We start from the raw sequence: 16,886 nt of genomic DNA, 5'->3' as shown, positions 1-16,886 counted from the left end.
AGGATCCACAGGGGCAACAGATCCTGATGCAGATCTTTATTCCCTCTCTTGTTCCTGATCTAGATCTTGTGGTAATTATACTTTACAGAGTTTTATAAAACTTAATTGTTATTAAAGATTTTCTTGGTTTACAAAGAATGTGTAGCCTCTTCTCTCTCTCTTTTTAAGTAGTAAAATCTTTTTCACATTTGATGTGAGACATTATACAGAATAAAATCAGGGAAGAAGGAGGAGGAAGAGGTGATTGATGTGGTAATATTTAGTGGGTATGTGGGGTTTTTGCCAGTGTCACTTGAGTAGGTTCCCCTTAGAAAAAAACAACACACAACACTTGCTTTTAAAGTTTAAAAATAACATACTACTTTTACTTGCTGTACTTGCTCTTGTCAGATTGAATGTACAAGACAGGCAGATGATACTCATGTTACTGGAACTATATATTTACATGAATTTGTTTCTGAGACTGATATTTACTCTCAGGCAGGCAGGCAGCCAGAAGCACCGCACAAAAACACTTGCTGCCTTCGCAGTCAAAAATCACACGGGGCCACTTGATAGCTGAACTAGTGAAAACAGGCGGGCTCGGGCATGTGGCCCACAGGAGTCTGTGCCACAGCATTGGCCCTTCCTTCCGCCTGGCATTTGGGAGGCACCATTCCCAGAGATCGGTGCTGCGCTTGTTATGCCCTTTCTCCTGTGCTACCAGTAAGCCCAATGTAGGGTTGCCATATTTCAAAAAGTGAAAATCCAGACAGAAAAGTTCTTCTTTGCATAGAAATTGGACGTTTTCGAGCTATTTCTGAGGGAAATCGGCAGAAACGACACTGCCGGCATCGGCTGCCATACGGCCGGATTCGTCAGCCCTGCATTCCGAATAGGATTCCTCGCAAGAAAAGGGAAAAGTTGACAGCTATGTGCATGGTGAACCAGCAAGAAAAGATTATTGAAGTGGGCCTGTACATAGTTTGCCCGGAAGAGAGAAAGGGGAATAGAGGTGGAGTCGTTTTCTTTCCCTCCACTTGGAGACATTGAATTTTAACAGTTGAACTCAAGAAAGAGCTGAAACTGCGACCTGTCACTCAGGCGGTTGCTCAGCAACGAGGTTCAACAGCTGCCTGCGCAGCGCTCGCGTGAAGCGAAAGTCGTTTCGATCTACGTCAGACATTCACCCTTGGTTGCTATGTTGCCGCCTGAAAACGGCGGCGGGGGCTTAGCTTTAAAAACCGTTCCTCTGATTGGCTGACAAGGGACGTCCGCAGCCCAATACGAGTTTGGGGGCGGGCTCAATGTCGGGCGATTTGACATTGTCGTTGGCCAGAGAGCCAGCAAGTCAATGTGCCGTTTTGCTGTGAGGCGTTACCTCACAGAGGCCGCCGCGGCGATAGGCTTGCTGGAACATTCAGCGCTACCGTCAGGCAAGACAGGCCTCGAGAGTTGGAACTCCCGACAGCGGCCTGCGATTGGCTAATATCCCTTTCGGTCATGCACAGGGGAGGGCGCGTCACGGCGAGCCCTGCTCTCCGATAGGTTGTGAGAGGAACAGCGGCGAGAAAGCGACCTTTCGGGATGGGCGGCGGGTGAAGGGCTGGCGGAGCGGCCATGGCGGGAGGGATGAAGGTGGCCTCGGGGCGGCCTAAGCTTTGGCACCGCCTCCTCCTCCTCGGGGCTGTGGTCCTCTTGGTGCCGGTGTGTGGCTCAGGTAAGCGGGCCGGCGGGCGGGGAGGAGGAGGGCGGCCCTCGTCGGCCATGGCGGGCCCCTTCCCCTCTCCCTGGGCGGCTACAGGGCGCGGGGCTGCTTCCCTTCACAGGAGCGTAGAGCTGGGAGGCTAAGCTGCCTTCCCTTCCCAAGGCAGTTCTTGCATTTATAGTCTGAACCGCCCCATGATCTTCGGATGAAGGGCGCCATAGAGACCTAATAAATGACCATTACTAGTAATAAAAATAATGATATTATTTTGTAAGTAATAACAAAATAATTCACGCGAAATGTACACTTTCGTTAAAATGCTGCAAATTCCACCCAAAAGTGGTCTTGTTTGGGAAGTGAAGGTAGAAAGGCGACGTGATTTGTTCCTGGGCTTTGACAGAAGAGGCTTTAGTTTGGTGTTTCGCAAAATGTTCATAATTAATTGACCAAAGAATTGGAGCTGAGGGACCTAGCTCTGTGTGAGACAACTTTATAAGAATTGTTATGTGTGGTAAGATAATACTAATACTACTTCTTTGCCCCAGCCACTCTAGGTGGCTTCCAACGTATATAAAAACATAAATGTTATCAGGCACTAAGTTTCTGTCATTTACCAGCAAGTGTCAAGAGAGCAAACTGGAAATGCCAGAAATGCTTGGCTATGAATTTGGGGTATATTAAGTTTCCTTTAGCTGTAAATGATGGCACTCGTTTACTGGCAAGTGTCTGATCTGAACAGCCCAGGTGAAAATTGTTGGTAAAAGGCAGGATTCACTAAACTTCTGACAATGACAGCACAGTCCTGTGCCTGCTAACTTGGAAGGAGGTCTAGCTCAATTTGATAAGGCTTCCCCCCAGCAGTGCCATTTCCTGGGGGCTCAGGAAATCAGCGCAGAGTATGATTTTAAACAATTGAAAACAATAGCTTTATCCACATCTCCAGTGGCTCTAAAACCTAAGTATATTTAACTGCATTGTGCTTATTCGTCCCTTGCCAATCCTTGCCACTTTCCTTCATGCATGCACACACTCCATAGTGAACTTTAGTTTCTAACTTCCTGAGACAGGAGCCTTTTTAGTTATTCTGCAAAGCAGCCTTCTCTAACCTGGTGCCATCCACATGCTGTTGGACTACAACTCCATCAGCCTCAACCTGCATTGCTATTGGTGAGGGATGATGGGCACTGTAGTCAAAAATTTCTGGAGGACACCAGGTTGGGTGCTATATTCATAAAAGTATTCCCCCCCCCCCCCGGATTCACAAGTTACTTTTTGCATGCTTGTGAATTATTTGAAATTTCCTCTTTGCCAAGCACACATAATTTTTATAGTGCTTTGTAGAGTGTACACAATCAGGTGCTTGCCCTGAGGATCTTAAAATTTCAAATTCAACATAAGAGAAAAAAACATGGTGGTATGTGTAGAAGGTGCGTGTGTACATGCATGTCCATGAATTTTGGGGCACCAAACCCTGTGTTTGTGGTTGCTTTTAAGTTGCCTATTGCAGTTCATTGGTGTAGTATAACTTGTGTGAAAATGAATAGTGATGTTTTGGGATTTTTTGTGTCCTCTTCCTAATATTGCTTTTGGAAATAATGCTTTCTTGGTGTCAGCTAGAGAGCATCATTCCAGCACCTTACTCAATAGACTAATCCTGATCCACATTTTGCATAAAACAACCCAGTTCTCTCAATTCTCAGGCAGCAACTCTGATTTCAGGCAAAGATCTTGCAAATGTCTTTAACGCAGTCCTTGGTTATTGTTTGAACTCAGTAGATAGAGTGTTGCCTCTTGAAGATCATCGCATGCGAAAAGAGAATTCCTCTAAGCAGTTTTGCTACACAAACAAGGTGACCCCAAAATGGCATGACATATGGACCAGAATTCAGGTAAGAAATGGAGTCCTTTAAGTTTCTGGCAGTTGACAAACCTCAGCTGAACTTTCTGTCTGCATACTTGCTAACAAAATTCAAGAGAACTAATCCTAGATTATGTAAATCTCTATTAAGTAGCTACATGTAGCTTTCATTAAAACCTCCATTGTCTTTTGTTTCTCAGCGTACCGGTTGGGAGTGTGTGGTGGATGAATGATATGGGTTGCTGTGTAATGCATATCTCAAGGCTCAGAATTGGAGCCATGCTTACTGTTGAAGTGTTCTACTGTGTTACTGTGAAGCTAGTCTTGTATATAGTCAAATGTTTTCTCTGTGCCTTCTCATTCTGTTTCAAGCTGTATTATACAGTGGTTAAAATAAACTTTTATTCAAAATAGCATTTTGTGTTATAGAATGATATTTATAGGTTCAGGCTATGAGAATAATAGATTGTTATAATGGTTGGAGATGAAAGTCAAAGACAAGGTCATCTCTTGGAGCCCCGGTTATGCTGCAGATTGATGTAACTGACAAACAGGGAACCTGTGGCCCTCCAGATACTGTTGGATGATATCTCCCATCATCCCTGACCATTGACTGTGTTAGCTATGGTTGGTGGCATATGGAGTGCATCAACATCTAGAGGGCCACAGATTTCCTATCGCTTAGTTACTTACTTATCTCTATGGGTAATGCAAACTCTCCATACACTATTTGTGATTTACCCAACTACAGTAATGGTTGGCAGATGTCTGTGCTTTCCCTACTGGAACGGCTCTATTTTTTTCACAGTATTTACCAGCATTACATAAACTGAGTAGTATTCTTATACCCAGGTAATGGAATGTTGCATATTTGAGCTCAGATCCTAACCTCACTTAGCTGGGAGTAAACTCTGTTGAATTCAGTAGAGTTTACTTTTGAGTAGACAAGATTAGGATTATGCTGTTAGTCTTTCTTCCTTGCTTGGTAATTGCCTTTTTTATTTGTGAGAGAGGGTTGACTATGTAGCCTCTGAAGAAGAGAAGTAAGAAAATTGGTTGAAAATGGCACTGATAGCCAGGGAGAAGGGACTTGTGATGTCATAGGCAAGGCCAAGTAAGTGCTCACATCACTTGAACAATGGAGATTCATACTTGTTGTGGGAACGATTGCAGTTACTATCACCGGTGCTTAACTGCTTGTGTCCTGGGAAACAGCAGTTTCTCCGTAACAGGATAAAATTTTTAGTAATGACTGTTGCACCGACAAAGGTCCGTATAGCTAAAGCTATGGTTTCCCCAGTAGTAATGTATGGAAGTGATAGCTGGACCATAAAGAAGGCTGATCGCCGAAGATTTGATGCTTTTGAATTATGATGCTGGAGGAGACTCTTGAGAGTTCCATGGACTGCAAGAAGATCAAACCTATCCATTCTGAAGGAAATCAGCCCTGGGTGCTCACTGGAAGGACAGATCCTGAAGCTGAGGCTTCAATACTTTGGCCACCTCATGAGAAGAGAAGACTCCCTGGAAAAGACCCTGATGTTGGGAAAAATGGAGGCCACAAGGAGAAGGGGACAAGATGGTTGGACAGTGTTCTCGAAGCTACCAACGTGAGTCTGACCAAACTGCGGGAGGCAGTGGAAGACAGGAGTGCCTAGCGTGCTGTCTGGTCCATGGGGTCACAAAGAGTCGGACACGACTAAACAACTAAAGAACAACAACAAGTTGCTCCTACCCAGCCACTTGAGCCACGGTGTCTGGAAAGGCCCTCAGCCTTGAATGAATGGAATATTCACACAGTCTCTTGTAAACTTGTTTTGCTGCTCAGTTGTTTGCATAATGAAGTTCAGCATTGGAACTTTGGCCATTTGTCTCCTCATTCTCTCTCCCCGCCCCCTGCCCCATCCTGATCCTGATCCTGATTTTTCCCTTTCTGATCCTGTTCCTTCAAGTGAATGCTTATACTTTTCCTTTATAATACTTGTACATTATACCAATCTTATCAATTTCCTTTGTTGGCACACTTTCCAAAAGCCCCTTTCTTTTCCTTGGTACTTTCCTCTGAACCAGCCTGTCATTCATCTTGCATGCATGCATTTCATAATGGTACACAAGTTTTATGTTGTTTACTTAGATACCACTTGAGTGGTGATATTCTGATTTTTCCGTATTTTAATGTTGGAATCTTTCTTGTGGCTAACCCTTTCCCACCTCTGTCTTTTGCAGATTCGAGTAAAAAGCAGCAAGATGATCCGAGTCATCCAGGTGGAAAATGAGGAAAAGCTTAAGGAACTGGAGGGATTCAATGTGTGGAACTACATCGGCTCCTTCTTCAAAGAGAAACTCAATGACACCTATGTTACTGTAGGTCTCTACAGTAATAAAACTTGTTTGAAAGTTGAAGTGCTTGAAGAAGGCTCCAATTACACCATCATCGTTGCTCGTAGTATGTCCTCTTTTACCTTAGTTGCTGGCTTACTGGGGAAACTGTCAGTTGTGCATCTAGTACTGCTAAATGCATTAGATTAAGCTGCTTACTTCCTGTTACTGTGAACTGCAGGCCTTCTGGTTGCACAGAAAGGTAGTAGTGATGCGAGGGCAGGAATATCAGGACACTAGCTGGGCAAGTGAGATACTGTATTTTTCACTCCATAGGGCACACCGGACCATAGGGCGCACCTTGTTTTTAGAGGAGGAAACAAGAAAAAAAAAAACACTTTTCTGGTTTTCCTCTTCTAAAAGCCCTGTTTTTTTGAGGATCAGCTAAACGTTTTGCAGCTTTTTTGCAAAGGGAAAAGCCCTGGTTTTTTTTGAGGATCAGCTAAAAGTTTTGCAGCTTTTTTTCAAAGGGAAAAACCCTGGGTTTTTTTTGAGCATCGGCTAAAAATTTTGCAGCTTTTTTTCCAGGGGGAAAAACAAAGAGGAAAAGCCCCATTTTTATGGGGTTGAACTCACATTTCTGCAGCTTCTAAAGGAAAGGGAGCCTTTTCTACAGTTTCCAGACAGATAATCTAATCAGCCAGTCACATGTCACTGGGGAAACAAACAACCTCCCTCTGCAGCACATTCAACAATGGAGGCCTGGGCAAGAGGGTGGGGCTGAAAGGGAGCCAGGACTCTTATCTCTCTCCCGATCTCTTGCTGATCAGCTGCTGAGCGGGGTCCTTTCAATACTCCCTTTTCTCTTTGTAAAATAAAAAGCATGATCCTTTTTTGGCCCGTGGGCAATTCAGCTCCAGGGACCACCATTCGCTCCATAAGACGCACAGATATTTCCCCTTACTTTTCAGAAGGAAAAAAGTGTGTCTTATGGAGCGAAAAATACGGTATGTAATCTAGATGCTTTGTACTACATGTAGTGCCATATGTAGGATGAATAATAGGCTTTCATGCTGATGTCAGAGGCTTCACTATGTCAGGTTAATGGAGAAGTTTATTAATTTTGTGAGGGCCAAATAAGTTGCAGTGACCCAAAGTTCATTTTTTTTTAGCTTTTTAACGAGAAGATGTAAGCTTGACTTATATGGTATTCTTCTGGTTTTAGTGATCTCTTACCATTCCTTGTGAAAACTTATGTGTCTAGAATATTTTCTATTGCAAAATGGACACATGATACTCCTATACCTTATAATGTTTTTTTTAAAGTAGATCCTATTGCTTAGTATGAAATTTCAATTAATGGTTCATTCTTCTATACTTGGGTGCAAATACCCATCACTTGTGAATGACACATATGCACTGATCCTGTATATATTGCACAGGAGCTTGGCCATTTCAGTATGCATGCACCGTTTGCAATTAGTGAACTGCTGTGTGTGTATTAGAGTACCAAAGTTTAAGTGAGTGAAGTAAAAACTTGTTCATTTTTGTCTACTTGTGAGGGATGTTGATGGTGAGAACTACTATTTTAAGGAAAAGTATTAATTGCTTGAATGAGTTATGTGTTATGCTGTGTTGTTTCTTCTTGGTAAGTTAGGATGTAGTGTGCTTGTTCCTACAGTAGATCAGCATTCTTAAGTTGCTGCACAGGAACTTTGTACACTGCCCTTTGAATTAATTCTAGATTTGCACAAAGAGTATAGGGTGGTTTTGGATGATGCCCTATGAAAGACAGGAAGCGGTCATCACAAGTGTTGTGTGTGTGGCAGTATTGCTATATGAAGCTTCATCATAAATGGGCATTTGGTCTGACAGCATTTGAGGTCACCTTACACCCTAATCCAAAAGATTTAGCAGCTCAAAGGTCAGTTCAACACAATGGATGAACTATTTCATTTTCTTGCAGCATTTGATCCCAAGCTCTTCGTGGTTACATTTCTGGGCCTTCTGCTGTTTTTCTGTGCTGACTTGATGAGCAGGTGAGCACTGTAATGGGCGGCAGAAATGCCAGACATAATCTACTGCAACCATCTGCTTGGCCTATAACAGCTACCAGATTGATCTTTCCTGACTAAAGCAATGGTAGTAGGTTATATGGTTTTTGTTTTAATAATGAAAGGCTAATGCAGGGGTGGGGAACCTCAGACTCAGGAGCAAAATATTCTCCCCCATCCCAGGGCTCTCTGTCTGGCCTTTGAGACCTGGGACTCAGAACTCCCTGTCTCCAGCTGTGCCATGGCTAGAAAAGGACATGCTGCTTCTTTGTTCCACAGAAAGTTGCCTTTTTGCCCTGCTAAATCATGGCTATGCTGCCTCCAGTGTCTCTGTGGACTCATGGCTTTGTGGGCTTTGCCAGAAGCAACAGACAGAACAATCTCCACCTCCACATGGCAGGAACTGTGGCAACTGTAAACTCTGGCTTGTTACCCAAAGGCCAGCCAAAGGTTTTGGCTCTTGGTGTATTCCAGCCATTTCCCCTTGTTCTTGTGGCCTGTGTTGAATATTTGCTGCTCCTGACAACCTTTGTGGACATATAGATGTTATTCCTGCACAGCAACTGAAATAACAATTGTCTTTGCAGAAGTCCATTTTTCTTCTATTCGGCTGGAATAAGCATTGGCATGCTAAGTTCATTGCTAATTGTCATCTATGTAATGTCCAGAATGGTGCCCAAGGTGAGTGAAAGTACTGTTCTATTGACAATACTAGACTCTTTGGCAACAAGCATCCTTAAAGCCACGAGTTCAGAGTTCATCTTTCAAAATGTTTAAGCTTTAATTTCAAGTGCCTTATGCAGACTGTCCACGGCTTAAAGAACATGCGGGACACATTGACCACCCAGTCTTGGCTAGAGAGATTGTCTTCCATTCCATACAGCTTTGTTGTCCATATTCCTCCTTTCACTGTTTTAAGTTAGTAAGAGCAATTTGTAAGATGGCAGCAGCGAGAGGAGAGGAAGCAGGGTGTACAGTGGTTCTCTTTCCCTTGCAAATGAGGAACTGACAGCAGTAATAATCATTGAGCCTAGAGAGGGGAATAATTGAAAATAGGGAAAAGAGAAACATTTGCTTGCTGTAGACAGATGAACATGACTCACATCATCACAAAGTGGGATTTTTATTGCACCCTTCTCAATATATGGCTCTTGCCTGATATATAGCAGCTCAGAAGCACTTCAGTGCACGTTTTTGTTGGAATCTGGACTAACTTAATATGATAAATGCTTTACTACTGTGGTTGCCGTATATACTAGAAAAAAAGTTTAAATTTTTTTTGGCAGTGTGTGTGTATGTGTTAGTGGGTATATTCCATTTTTGCTTGACTGCATTCCGCCAGCTTACCATGTGCAAATTCAAATGTTAGTGGTTGTGCAACCACTTTAAAAAATCCTAGTTGTAGTATTTTGCAATGTAGGAGAACCCATGCCATGAACGGCACAGTTCAAATGGTATATTTCCCTATGAGAAAAAATTGCATTCAGCAAATGAAAATGCCCGTCTTTGGACAAGTCTGTTCATCTGTTAAGTTAAATAGCTGCTTGAATTGAAATTGCCTGTTTCTTATTGTGTTTCATATTTCCCACAAATCCTTGTGGAGTTGTGAAACGTGTTTGTGTGTCCTTTGTGAAAGCATTTGGACCAAGTGCAGATACACAGTTCAGTGGGGTTTGAGTAGAGTGCCGTGGCTGCCCCGCCCCCTGCAATCCCTCATTCAGCACCAAAACTGGCCACTCTAGTCTAAGACCTGATTCTCATAAGTGGGTAAAATGGTAAACCTGTGTCTCAGTGGTATGCATCAAATGATTTAATCCTCTTCTATTAAAAAAGACCCTCTCCCTGCATGTAGAGTGCTGGGAAGAAGGGTTCTAGTAGGGACATGTTGTGTTGTGTGAACCACCACCTGCAACCTGCATAGTACAGTCTACATACAGGTTTGCCACTCCACTTGCTGTTGTGAGAACTAGGGCAAATGCTTCTCATGAGTCCCAACCAAAGAATCTGGCCTAACTTTATCTTGCCAGGCTATGCTGAAATATCCCTGCCTGCCAGAACCCAGCCATAGAATTTAAATTGTGTAGTTTGCATATGGTAACAATCTAGTAGTGTTGTGTGCCTAATTTAGGGCAAGCTGGATTGTCTGCTCTGTCGAGAATGCGAAAATAGCTTGCTTGTTCTTTTTGTGCCCTAGAAAAGTCCCATCTACCTCATGCTAGTGGGAGGCTGGTCTTTTTCTGTTTACCTTATTCAGCTGGTCTTCAGAAACCTGCAGGAGATCTGTAAATTGTACTGGGAATATCTGCTGGGTGAGTATTACTTGACTTTCTGTGGTTTCTTTTTCATCAAAGCCTGTGCCTTAGGCTATTCTTCATATTTTTGAGTGAATCTAGAATTGTAGAATCATAGGATTTTAGAATTGGAAGTGGCACCAAGGGTCATCTAGTCCAGTGTTTTTCAACCACTGTTCCGTGGCACACTAGTGTGCCACGAGATGTTGCCTGGTGTGCCGTGGGAAAAATTGAAAAATTCGAAAGATTTTTTTAAAAAGAGCTACGTGTGTGTCTTTCTTCGATTCCAGCCAGAATATCAGCTTTGTGTTCAGCCAAACAGGCCCTGGTTGCGCACTGAATAAAGTATTTTATAATTTTTCATATTTCTGTTTACTTACTATTTCATAATAAAGTAATTATAAAATACTTTCTTTGTGTTTATTTGATTCCTATTCAAGAGAATTACTTTATATATAGTCAATATAGGCACAGAGTTAAATTTTTTAACATTTTCTAATGGTGGTGTGCCTCGTGATTTTTTTCATGAAACAAGTGTGCCTTTGCCCAAAAAAGGTTGAAAAACACTGATCTAGTCCAATCCCCTGTAATGCAGGAAAATGCATTGCCTTCACACTTGGGAAATGCTTAGCCTCCACACTTCATCCTCGGCTCCCAATTAGCTTGAGAAAAGAGCACCTAGAGATCTAATTAAGGTGAATTTAGCTGCATTGATAATTGTTCACACCAAAATGGTAGTTAAAAAGTGTTCAGCAAATTCTGCTCAAGTATGATTTGGAGTCACTTAAACAGAAATTTAAGTAAAACTGGTATTTGGATTGTGACTCCTAGTGGGATGAGGCACTGGGGTGGGAATTATGGAAGAAATAATTGCATCAGCTATACAATTGGATATTGCATGTGTCTTGAAAGCGACCTGCTTCAGGCTTCTAGTTATGCAGTCCTTGTCAACCGTACAAAACCCTGGCTTGGATTTGATCTTGAAGGTTTTTCCCTTTATTATCCCAAGTGAAGAGAAGCATGCACTGGGAGCACAGGAGTCATTGATTTAATTACACTTGGTATGATGCAACCTTTCTAGATCAGCATCCCATTCATTTTAAGGCTTTTTGGTCCAGTCTTCCTAGAGCAGACTGTGTAAAAGACATGAGTTCTTGCCTTTTGTTGCCTTCTGGAATCTGCTGTTGGCAACATGTTTTAATCCTCTTGCTGTTAGGGAACAGTCAATGTTTTCTATCTATTTTTGGCTGATTTAGCACATTATTTTGCTTCCTGGGGTGGTGCTTTATTCATTAAGTCACTCACTATGAAGATAGTTTAGGCTCCAGATTAAAAATAATTCTTGAAGTATCTCTTTATGTTTCTTCCTTTATTTTATTTCCTTTCTTTGCAGGTTACTTGCTCATCGTAGGGTGTATCAGCTTTGCAGTGTGCTACAAATATGGGCCCCTGGAGAACGAACGCAGCATCAATCTCCTCACTTGGGGTTTGCAGGTTCTTGGCTTGCTTTTCCTCTACGCAGGCATCCAGATACGGCAGATCGCCATCGCACTGATCGTAATTGCATTCTGCACAAAAAACCTGGAGTACCCAGTCATGTGGGCCTATGCTATCTACAGGTGACGGATGGGAAGCTGGGCGTTACTCATCCTAGAAGGCACAATCCAATAATAGACATTAATAGACTAGTAGGATAAGGTGTGTGCTTGTGTTTGTGTGTATGTACTCAAAACACAGTGAAATTTCCAACATGTACGAGAGAACAAGGATTGCCTATTCAGAGATCACTTACTATATTTCATTCAGTGCTGGCCAAGTCTGTAGTTTATATCTGGATAATCAGAAGGAGAATGAGTACTTTTGCATATGCATACAGGGAATGTCTGGACGCTCCTGTAGAGGATAGTTGCTCAGAATGGGATGATTGTTGTTAATCATTTAAACATTTAAAATTCTGGGGCACTGCAGCAATCTGCTGTGCAGCATATTATATTGCAAAACTATCTTGTTTCTTTAATATACTGTAGAGCAGGCATGGCCAAACTTGGCCCTCCAAATGTTTTGGGACTACAACTCCCATCATCCCTAGCTAACAGGACCAGTGGTCAGGGATGATGGGAATTGTAGTCCAAAACAGCTGGAGGGCCAAGTTTGGCCACGCCTGCTGTAAAGGAATGGAAAGGAAAGCAGGCAAATTAGGTGCCAGTTGTTAAGTTATAGCAAGTTATGTAATTGGGTAAAGTTTCTTCTAATGACCAGTTGAAATAGGTGCTAAGGGGACAGTTTTCAAAAAGGAGGATCCATTGACTGGATCCCAGCCAGCTCAGTGAGGTGGACCTCAATCGTAGCATTCATGTGCCACTGTAAACCATAGTTTTACTGCTCCTGATTCTCCTCTGTAAGGTGGGGCAGAAACAAACCATGATCCTGGCTTACTGCTGTATCCAAACAAGGATTATGGTTTGTTTTGCTCCAAAGTTTGCTTTCTCATCATGGTTTGTTTGAATAAAACAAAACATGATATCCAGTTCAGATGTGATGCCAAGCCAGGGATTGTGGTTTGTTTCCTTTGCATACTAGTGGGAGGAATGAAGCAGACATATTTACAGTAAGCCATTGCTTATGGTTTACAGTGATGTTTGAACACACCAATTATCTCTTTTTTCCTCCCTCAGGTGAAGCCAGGTGAAATGGTAGCTGATGGAAACAGGTTGTGGGAGGGGGAATAGCTAACCTAATGCTTTAACCCCCAATTAATGGGTATGCTTTTGCTCCATGCAGCCTGGGTTGCACTGTTCAGCCTGGGTTGCAGCCTGTATGGTGGAAGCTGGGTTGAATTGTTGGTGAGCTTGCTCTGGATGTTGAGTGGCAAATATGGTCAAATGGATATTGTGTTGAAACCATTAAAATTAGGATTTCAGTTGCTGGATTGAAACATACCACTAGATGGTGCCTGCATAAATTTTTGAAAGCTCTATCTTCCTCTAAAGACTAGCATCATGTTTAGATGCCTGGGTCCTCCTGCACTCTGTATCTTTTATTTTGTCAGGTGGGCCTGTGAGCATAGCATATGAGAACATTCTTCAAATATATATTTACAATTCCTGGCAAACCTCTTTTCAATTGAACTTTTTTACAGCAGTAAGACACAAGAGACGTAAGACTGCTCAAGGCATAAAATTTGAGGCTGGAAGCGAATTGCCTTAAAAAGACAATAAGTCTGTAAAAGGTCTCTCTTTGGGTCTGATGTAAGAAAATGACACACAGGTCTGAGGCCTGTTCAAATGTCTACCTAATGTTCACTAACTCTACTCCTACTCCAATTACTGCCAAATTGTGTTTAGTTGCTGTGCATCACAAGACTGTCTTGGGAAGAACCATCAAGATAATGCAGTAAGAAGGTCTAGTCCTAGCCCAAAATCACAGTCTTCTGTCCTTTTGGTACAGACTCCCAGTTGCACCCTATTCTAGTGAAGCTCAAGAGTAAACACTGTTTCCTGAGCTGCTCAAGGCTTCTTGGAAGGCACCAGACTTTGATGTTCAGACTTGCAGCTGCTACTAATGTCATTGCTATCCTAGCAGGAAGGTCTCCACAGCCCCAGAAAAGCCCAGCCCACCACGTCTGCTAACTGAGGAGGAGTACCGGATACAGGGGGAGGTGGAGACACGCAGAGCCCTGGAGGAATTGCGGGAGTACTGCAGCAGCCCAGAATTCTCTGCCTGGAAAGCTGTCTCCCGCATCCAGTCTCCCAAGAGGTACTGTCTAGATTAGAAGGTGGGAGGGGAAAGCTGCTTGGTGCTATGGGATCCTTATACCCTTTGGGAGCCTTCAAAAGGACAGCCTGGTTACAAACTCAGCTACAGGAGGGTGGTGGGATCTGGAGTAGTTAAGGGAAGAGGGGGGAGGAATGAGATTCAGGTTTGAAGCTGGCTTACTTCTCTGCTAGTGCCACACGCCAGGAAAAACTACCAAGTGTGTATTGCCTAATATTGAGTGCATGCTACATATGGGGGCTATTCCCCTGGCCACACCTGCAGTTTGGACTTTGTCTGACAAATGTTTAATTGGCCCATGTTACATGCATTTCATGGCAGGCCGTTAAATAATAGTCAGACATCAGGCGGTTGCTGCAGTGCTCTCACTGCTCTCTGGTTTCCCCCCAGATTTGCTGATTTTGTAGAAGGTGCTTCGCATGTGGTCCCCAATGAGGTCTCTGTCCATGAGCAGGAATATGGGCTGGGAGGTTCTTTTCTGGAGGATCAGCTCTTTGAAGAGGAAGATGGAGAGCGAGACTACAGCTTTGAAGAAGAGGAATGCGTGGACACCTTTCGGCCCCAGAACCATCTGAGTTTCTGAAACAAAGCCAACTACTATTCATGCAAATAGATTGGTTGGTAATGCCCCTTGTTGACATGGGGTAGGAGTTGCAGCATTGCTGCTCTCATGTTACAGTGAGCACATGTATACCTAGTCTACTGTGGATGGCACATACAGAACAAGGTGTATATGCTTGGCAGACTGCGCAAATGGGCTGGGGTTCTACAGGCCATTAAAGCCCTGCTGCCTACACTAAACAATGAACCGAACGTGCAGTGAGCCACACGTGGCGCAGAGTCCTGGACTCAGTATCTTGTGGGCTGTGAGTGTGAATGAGGCTAGGCAACTGGGGAGCAAGGTGGAGTTGTGACAATCTATTTAAAACCTGCCAGTAATGAATTATTTTGCCGTGATTAGACAGGGGCTCCAGAGGAAGGGCTTAAAAACACCAGTGTGTAATGTCCAGCTGAGTTAGGGTTTGCCATAAGTACATTAGCTGCTGTCATACTTTGTTTCTTGGAAGCCCAGAATGCTGTTGTCCGAGGTCTGACTTTTCATGGTGTCTGTGGTGGTTAGTAGAGATACTGCCCACTCCTGTACTTATCATTTGTTAGGCAACTCTTATGCTATCAAGCTTGATCCTGTGCTTGGCAGAGTTATTTAATGAACAGCAGATGACCCACATTATGCATGTTTTAGCTCAAACAGGATTTTGTCTGCTTGCAAATGTTGCAACCAATTTTTTGGGGTGGCCTACTGCTTTCTGTGTTTTTGTTTGTTTTGAACTAGTTTCCTTCCAACATGTTTGCCTATATAGCTCTCTGAAGCTGCTATTTGGTGTCTGAAAGGACCAACTAACTGATACAGGTACTATAATAGGATTTAACTTATGCCTTGCTACTTTCAAGCACCTGTTTGGCCCTTTCGTTACCACCTGGCTTTAAAAATTCTGACAGCTAAGTTGGATCCTCGGGGGTTTGTTCCTTTTAGCAGATGCAGCTTAGCACAATTTAATAAAGAGCTGTTAAATTTGATAGGCAACTAAGTCTATCAAATTCTACCACCTTTTTTTACTTCAGGGATAGTTCCTAAATCAAGAATTGCAGACATAATGGCAACCTGATTCACTTAGGTATAGGTCCTTATTCCTTTATTTCTTGAGCCTTTTTCAAATTAGTTTCTACAGAGAAATGTAGCAAAGGCCTACATTTTCAAAATGGTTGTTTTTCCAGAGATCAGTTGAATTGTATCTTTTAAGAGTGGGTGGTATCAGGCTCCATCAAGTTCTTTCAGGAATAACTCCCTCAAAATAGTTGACAGCATATGACAGAGAATTTGACTGGTTATATGTGCCTTATTTACCTAGTCTTGGAGCAACATGAGCAAACACAAAAAGGTGACAATAGCTGTCATGTGTTCTGGCTATTCTGTTTCTTCTCTGTAGCCTGATACTTGTGCAAATGCGGCCCGGTATATTTGGTAGAACCTGGTCAGCAGGATTTTTGGGATCAAAAATGTTCCTTTTCTCCATATTCAGAGATCATAAAAACAATACAGTTGATCAGAAAATGGGGAGAACTCCATGCTGTTGGTATACTTTTTGAGTGAATTTAGTGTTAAAAGAAACATGGGGCTACTTCTGAAAATCGCAACCCCCCGTCTGCATCCCGCTGCCTTTCTCCAAAATGGTACAAATTATCCCATGCCCTGATGACACTTTGCTGTACTTTCTCCACTAGCTGCAGCTAGTGATGTGGAACACAGAGAGGAAATGGGAAAGCATTATGATAATGGGACCAGGGCAAATTGTACTAGACTCTATTGGGAAGAGCGGGAGAGAAGAAATGCCATGGGGCTGGCCTTGGCCATTGCCTTCAGTTTTTTCAGTTTCAAATTCAGGACTGGGGAGTAAATTGCTGATGCCCTTTCCCTATATTGAGAGCTAAACAGATCTGATCAGACAGAAGCGCCTGACCTTGTATATTGCAAAGTTCACTTGTTTAAAACTTAAAGCAAGGGTTTTTGCTCTACATTCTCTGAAACCGTATGTGTAAAATGTCCTCCTCCAAGTGTTACAGCCAATACAAAATGCTGAGTTCTCCAACACTGGTTAAAAATTCACTTTGTCACAAAAGCAAAATACTTGATCTATGCAAATTGGGGATATAAGCCATTACGTATTTCTGGGGTAGTGGTGGAGGGGAATATCTCCTAACTGTGGTCAAACTGCCTACAGACAGGTTTAAATAAGTGTGTGTTTCTCTTTTATTTCTCCTACGAGGTGGTCAGTATTTTTTTAAGAGTTACTTTTAACGTGAATGTATTGATATGCCATCTCAATGCTTTCTCAGTTGTGTTG

At 42.8% G+C, this 16,886-nt stretch overlaps 1 protein-coding gene across 1 annotated transcript; it reads left to right on the top strand.

Annotated features, from left to right (window-relative positions):
* The first annotated feature begins 1,555 nt into the window (after positions 1–1,555).
* On the top strand, positions 1,556–15,118 carry NEMP1 (nuclear envelope integral membrane protein 1). The gene is made up of 9 exons (XM_033137159.1): positions 1,556–1,699; positions 3,461–3,576; positions 5,772–5,991; positions 7,831–7,903; positions 8,506–8,599; positions 10,113–10,227; positions 11,603–11,828; positions 13,789–13,965; positions 14,374–15,118. Exons 1-9 carry the CDS (start codon positions 1,600–1,602, stop codon positions 14,564–14,566), a joined length of 1,314 nt encoding a protein of 437 aa, XP_032993050.1. The 5' UTR covers positions 1,556–1,599; the 3' UTR covers positions 14,567–15,118.
* The last annotated feature ends 1,768 nt before the right edge of the window (positions 15,119–16,886 follow it).

The sequence above is a fragment of the Lacerta agilis genome, chromosome 2 (assembly GCF_009819535.1).
Source record: "Lacerta agilis isolate rLacAgi1 chromosome 2, rLacAgi1.pri, whole genome shotgun sequence".
In the NCBI taxonomy this organism is placed as follows: domain Eukaryota; kingdom Metazoa; phylum Chordata; class Lepidosauria; order Squamata; family Lacertidae; genus Lacerta; species Lacerta agilis.
This window is presented reverse-complemented; position numbering and strand designations above follow the sequence as displayed.

Coding starts and splice junctions, on each gene's coding strand:
- NEMP1 (XM_033137159.1), top strand. CDS start 1,600: ATGGCGGGAGGGATGAAGGTGGCCTCGGGGCGGCCTAAGCTTTGGCAC. Junction 8,600..10,112: donor TGTCCAGAATGGTGCCCAAG/GTGAGTGAAAGT, acceptor TTTGTGCCCTAG/AAAAGTCCCATCTACCTCAT. Junction 13,966..14,373: donor CGCATCCAGTCTCCCAAGAG/GTACTGTCTAGA, acceptor GTTTCCCCCCAG/ATTTGCTGATTTTGTAGAAG.